This window comes from Prenolepis imparis, unplaced genomic scaffold, assembly GCF_030444845.1.
Source record: "Prenolepis imparis isolate NDT839.2.m4 unplaced genomic scaffold, iyPreImpa1.0 SCAF_4, whole genome shotgun sequence".
Classification (NCBI taxonomy): domain Eukaryota; kingdom Metazoa; phylum Arthropoda; class Insecta; order Hymenoptera; family Formicidae; genus Prenolepis; species Prenolepis imparis.
This window is the reverse complement of record NW_028141162.1, coordinates 3,829,942-3,836,092: the sequence shown is the minus strand read 5'-3', so window position 1 is coordinate 3,836,092 and position 6,151 is coordinate 3,829,942. Positions and strand designations below refer to the sequence as shown.

Here is a 6,151-nt window from a genome sequence, read left to right as displayed (position 1 = left end):
GACGAGAGTCTATTATTATAAGATACCGTTTCTTTTTTTCGCCTTCCTCATATATAACGCAATTATTATACAAATTGTTATGCACTTGTGTCAAACAAAATCCAAGAATTCCTTTATACAAAAATCTATATACATTTAACTTCGCAGATTAAAAATAAAATTTAAATTAACATTATACGTATATATATGTTAAAAATTGTTGAAAATAAGTTAATTTTTGCAATTATATTTAGTTTAATATAATTCTTAATATTGAATAAAACATATCGGAACGCATAGTAGAAATAATATTCACAATTCATATATATATTCACGTTTCACATCTTTCTCCCTCTCTCTCAAACATTTAAAATATTCGGGACAGTATAATAATAAAATAAAAACGAGATACACATGAACGACAAGAACGAGGAACATATAGATTCACTTACAACTATTGTGATTAATCGGAAGAAAAGATTTATTTGTTAATCATTTGTATTTCATAATATCGTGAATAAGAAGTTACAAGAGATTCCAAGAAACCTAAAGAAGTTTCATGTTACAATTGCAAAGAACTATCGTTCGGATGTTGAATGTTGTGTGAATTATCGAGAGAATGCATAAATATCGTAAATACTGAAAAATAAAAGCTTCTCAATACTGTTCATATCCCATTTTAAAAAATGCCATAACTAAATTCGAAATAAAACGCAGCTTATCGTACTTGTACTTATATGTATCTCTTTTGCTCCCTCTCTCCTTCTCTCTACTTGAATTTTAGACAATTTACAATTAAAATACTTCTTACAATTTTGTTTTCCTTATTTTTGTTCGCTCGCCTAATGTCAACACTTCGGCACTTCCAGTCTTTGTTACTTTCCGACTTGAATGTTACAATATGTAGCCGAATTTTCTTTCTTTTTTTTTTTTTTTTATACATATATCTACATAGTAGCAAAGCATAAAGAATCACAGATTCTTCGATGAATGTAAAGTCAATTTTGTTTCCTATCGAAAATTTGATAAAAGATCAGTCGCTCACATAGTAATCTTTTCTCAATCTCAAATATCCTAGCAAACTAAATTTTTGATAGAGCTTTGAATAAAACCTTCCTTCCCTCCAAAAAAATATTTGAAACTTACATTTTACCAGAAAATATAAGAACCAAAATAAAAACAATTATATAAATAAACATACATAAATAAAAAAAAATATATCTATATATGTTTTGCTGCGTAAATACTCATCGGAGACCTGGATCAAAATAATATTCAATTTGGTTACCTTTCGCAATAAAATTATATTTAAGAATTATTAGTTTTTCGATCTCGGTCAATGAAGAGAATCATTTCAATCATGAATTTTTTCGGTCCGCGTCTCTGATATATATCTATAAAATATGGGCACAATTGTAAATTATAAAGTTAACAATGCGCATTTTTGGATATTTGTATCGTCAAAAGCGGTCGGTGATAATATTAATACTCTCCAATTATCTCCGGGAGCGTCGGACTGATTAGTACTCACAAAAATTCATCACACGACCGCCTCAATAATACCTCATCGGTGCCGCGCGCGTAGGCAACTTATATACCTATATTAACAAACCTATTAACACACACACATATATATATATATATATATATGTATAAATCTTGCTTTTATAGATATTCCATGAAAGAATTAATTTCATGACTTGTTAAACATTTTTTTATGTGTGATTCTCTCTTAATATCATGTACATATACAGATATGAATTTATTCTACTTTTTACAGTAAAGATCTATTGTTAAAATTTGTATAATTATTTTCAATGTAACTAAATTTTTCTCATTCTGAGAGTAAAATAAAATTTAAAAAAAATAACACGGAAGAGAATAAGAATAGTGATGTAGTAATAATACTGATACAGAGTGCGAAAGTTTGCAAAATTTTAAATACGAAATTTCCCACTGGGTTTTGCTTGATTCATTTTGGACTAAGAGGTTTCACTATATAAAATCTCACAAACTTCCACTGCTTCATGACAATGACAATGATAATAATGACGGTGAAGATTATAATGTAGAATAATGATAATTATGGCGATCACACACTATAGAGGATGTCCCAAAAACTGGCAGTTTCTCTCAAATATTACATTGAGAGTATAAGGAAGCTAGGGAATTTTGGAAGACTTAAACTGCCATTGTATCGAAGAAATGGAAAGATTTGTGAAGCTTTTTAAGAGAGCTCTCTTTATATCGCGATAAACATTATATAGGAAGTCTGTATATTTTTGCCTTAACACGATGCAAAAATTATTATTGCACTGACATTCAACCAACGATCTTATCCGAGAACAGAAGCGCGAAAATTCTGGGACACTCTGTATAGATAATTTTAATAACTGGATACAGATACTGTATTGTGTGTATGTGTATGTGTGTGTGTGTATAATAATCTTATTTGCGCATTTAAACATTTTTTTCCACTATTTTCTTAGTTTTCATCAGAAGACCCGCTAGAACTTTCTGGCATAGTGTTGAACCAATTTTCACGAGCCCCGGTAATCCTAAATATAAAGACATTTTAAAAATTCATCTACGAAATTTTCCATGCACATAACTCATCTTCGTAAGTATGACATAAAAATAATTTTATAAAAATAGTTTCAATATTGTTTGGAAATAATTTAATGCGTATCAAATAAAAAATGCTAAAAAAAAGGTTATAAATCTATATTGATCAAACATATATCACCTTGTACGTTGGCGTGTACTCGTCGGCAGTGTAAGTGAAGTTCTATAATACTGTGGTGTGGCACTTGTTGTTTCGTCCGGTCTTCTGTGTAACGTCATGGTTTCATGAAGAGAGGTGACTAGCTCGTCCTCGTTATCCAGATAGTAACGAGAACCCGTCGCGCTCTTGCAGTTCTCGCATTCGCTTCGATAGTCGTCCGTGTCATCGTGCAGAGTCGGTAACGCTTGCATGCTGCATGTATACGTCATCGATTCGAAGCTGCCGCTCTGATTGATCTCGTTAGCTGCGCTTAATGAAGGCTAAAGCAGATAAAATTTCGTATTTAATAAATGTTACGTCCTCCCAATGAGACTTATATTATTATAACAAATTATTTGTACATACTGTGTATTCGCGAGTCTTCTCGGATACCTCTGCCGTGTCTGTCTTACACATTTCGGATTGCGCTAGTAAGCCGGACGCTGATGCTGTTGGCGTATCATCCGTATAAAACGTATCCGCATCTTTGGTAGTAGTTTTGTAGTTGTTTGGGCAAGCTGCAACCGCGGACAGTTGTATGGACTGCGACAAGCTTTTATGCGGCGTCGCGATGTTGCTCGGTGATAAGCGGAGATAGTCCTTCGCCGAGCAATCGGTCAGAATGTCTTTCGCTCTGTCAGTAATGCGAGATGTCAAGGTACGCGAGATTGTGCGATGGGAAGACACGTCCGAATTCGACAAGGTCGCCGATATCGTGAACGCGCCAGCGTCGTTCTGACGCGGAAAGATCGTCGTGTGCTGACGATAATTCTTGGGTATAGTGGAATGCGATATCGGTAACAGTGGCTGTTGCGTACTAGCGCTATTCATTCCAGAATGTTGTTGACTGTCATTGAAATTAATCGTACCGATCGACGAGATGGGTAGATTCTCATATGTGTTTGTTCCCATTGTAAAATTTGTGGTAGATGTGCTCGTATTCAGACCAATGGTAGACGTTGCATTGATATTTTGATTCATCGGTCGGTGATAATTGCCAGACGCGTATGCGCTGGGACTAGGAAGTGGTCTGCTCGACGAAGACATCAGGGGTGTATTTATATGATTATCGTTGGATGAAGCTTGCGTGTTCACGGTTAATTCATTTTGTGCGTCCGCGACGACCGACATGCTCGTGTGATTGTTAATATTTGGCATGTAATTGTCGGAGAAGTTCATCGATAGTAGCGTATGCGGATTCATCGATAGCAGCTGTTCCGCCCTCGTTGCGGCGATTACTTCCTCGTAGGGCGGAGGCGCCTCGCCGCGCGGAAAGTAATTGCTGCCAGGTGGTTTCCACAATGAGTAACCTGTCCCGCAAGATATGTCATCCATGGGAACCCCATGAGGCAATCCTCTGTCCAAATATCCCATACTGCCTAAGCTTCTCTGATCATCTCCGAGTTGCCTGTTTTCTCGACCCGCTACACAAACTAATATGTAACTATATATTACATTTCTTATTATAATATCAATTGAAACGAAAATAATGTAACTTATTTTTTGATTATATTTTGAAACAAAAATATTAAAATAAATATAAAATAAATATAAAATAAAATATAAAATAAAATATAAAATAAATATAAAATAAACTGAATAAAATAAAAATAAATTACATTATTTTTGAAACAGTTCAATAATGTAATTTTTGTTTCGATAGTAATACTGTATTGTTGCACACATCTCAAAAAAATTAAAATTTAAAACTCAAAACTATATATAGAGATATTGTATAATATTACCTTGTATTTTACGCTGACGCAAACGATGAATCAGAAAGAATAACAAACTCAGTGAAAATATTGCTGTCACAAAACTGGCAACCGATCGTAAACCTATATCATAATTGGCATTTCCATCTATTCCATTAGTTCCATCTTTGTCATTAAGTATCGCTGACAATGTGTCATCCAAGCAAATAAATTCGCAACAGGTATCTCCTCGACGAAAAGACTTGCAATTCTCCTATATTGTGCAGAAAATTAATTTTATACGAGTCTTTAAGTAACTCTTTTCTCCAAATTTTATTAATAATTTTAAACTTTAAGTTTAAATGCTCTTTTACAGTATTTAGGATATATTGTTAATACTACATACCTCGAGAAATTTGCAAATAAATGCTTTACACCACTTTGGATTGCCATTATCACAAATACAAAAAGTACATGGTTCAGGTCCAGGAGTATAATAGATACCATTATTATAAGTGCGTCCATTTTGATCTTTACAAACAATTCCGCTTTCTGCGAGTACTATAAATATTAATATTTGATATTAAACAAGGAGGAAAATGAAAAATAATTGAGCTAAAAAAACTAATATAATTAGCAATAAGCAAATTTATTTCTTCCATCTGAGCTATTAAATATTTATCTTTTTATAAAGCATGCTATGAATCAGACTCAAATAGCTAAATAAGAGGTTTGATATACATATATAAAATTTACTCCACATGACATAAAATCCTACTTCATTAAACATTACCAATTAATAATTTCTAATTAATAACTTTACTGTAACATAATTTAATTTAGATCTAATACATTTTAATTTAATCAGAATAGATAATAATACTTGAAAATACAAGTATATGTATACCACAATAATATATATATATATATATATATATATATATATACATACACGCTTTATTTAAGAGACAACGAGCAGAAGAAGGAATACCGAATTAAACACGAGGAATTAAGAGGAATTAAGCCCATATCGGATTAAAAATCCGAAGAAAAAAAAAAAAAAAACTTAAAATCCTTCCGTTTCAATTAATCAAATTCTCCAATCTTGAATGCTTTTAATCCGATAATTTTTGACGTTTAATTCTCTGCCTCTAATTCGCTGCCTCGTCCGAGCCCTTTACGCACGTACAGCATATATACAACTCGCCCCATTTTTCTGACAACCCTCGAGAATGTCCGAGTTTAATCGAACACGCGCGCGGGTACATTACAATACGCGAGCGTTCGCACAAAATCGATGACATTATAAATAAAAGTTAAAATAGAACACGCAGAGATGTGGAGGTATAACTGCCCATATATATACGTATGTGCATACGTATCTCGCGATCGTGTAATGAACTCACCCTTGAGGCGAGTGAGGGTGAACGTGAGGACCGCATAACCGAATAGGTTACCGCTGCTGCTGTGCCTCATTCTGCATCTGTTATCTCGTCATAACTCTCGTGTGTAATCCTTTCCCTCGGCGGTGTTTTTCTCCTCAATTATTCGATCGGCAGCGAACCTGAGACGTACGTAATCTATGTAAAGTGCGTGTCGTGTGATCACATTTCGCTTCGCAAGGACGTATGTTGTTGCCAGCCCGTGTGGGAGACGTTCACGCACCAACTCGCCTGATAACTACATCTTTCCCCGATGACGTATCTAGGCGCGT

The 6,151-nt window shown here is 33.9% G+C and overlaps 1 protein-coding gene across 2 annotated transcripts; it reads right to left on the bottom strand.

Annotated features, from left to right (window-relative positions):
- Window positions 1–850: 850 nt before the first annotated feature.
- LOC145935022 (uncharacterized) lies at window positions 851–5,985 on the bottom strand. 2 transcript variants are annotated; one of them, XM_083036009.1, is made up of 6 exons: window positions 5,844–5,985; window positions 4,844–4,998; window positions 4,489–4,711; window positions 3,110–4,176; window positions 2,726–3,024; window positions 851–2,537 (listed from the first exon to the last, which is right to left on the bottom strand). In XM_083036009.1, exons 1-6 carry the CDS (start codon window positions 5,911–5,913, stop codon window positions 2,465–2,467), a joined length of 1,887 nt encoding a protein of 628 aa, XP_082892135.1. In that variant the 5' UTR covers window positions 5,914–5,985; the 3' UTR covers window positions 851–2,464. The 2 variants fall into 2 exon arrangements, with proteins under 2 accessions (XP_082892135.1, XP_082892136.1); XM_083036010.1 differs by having other exon boundaries at window positions 3,110–4,167.
- Between the last annotated feature and the right edge of the window lie 166 nt (window positions 5,986–6,151).

What these genes read in the sequence shown, in the direction of transcription:
- LOC145935022 (XM_083036009.1), bottom strand. Translation starts at nt 5,913, where the DNA reads ATGAGGCACAGCAGCAGCGGTAACCTATTCGGTTATGCGGTCCTCACG. An exon ending in TTATTTGCAAATTTCTCGAG is followed by an intron (nt 4,712 to 4,843) that starts GTATGTAGTATT and finishes TGCACAATATAG; the next exon opens with GAGAATTGCAAGTCTTTTCG. An exon ending in AGAAGACTCGCGAATACACA is followed by an intron (nt 3,025 to 3,109) that starts GTATGTACAAAT and finishes TATCTGCTTTAG; the next exon opens with CCTTCATTAAGCGCAGCTAA.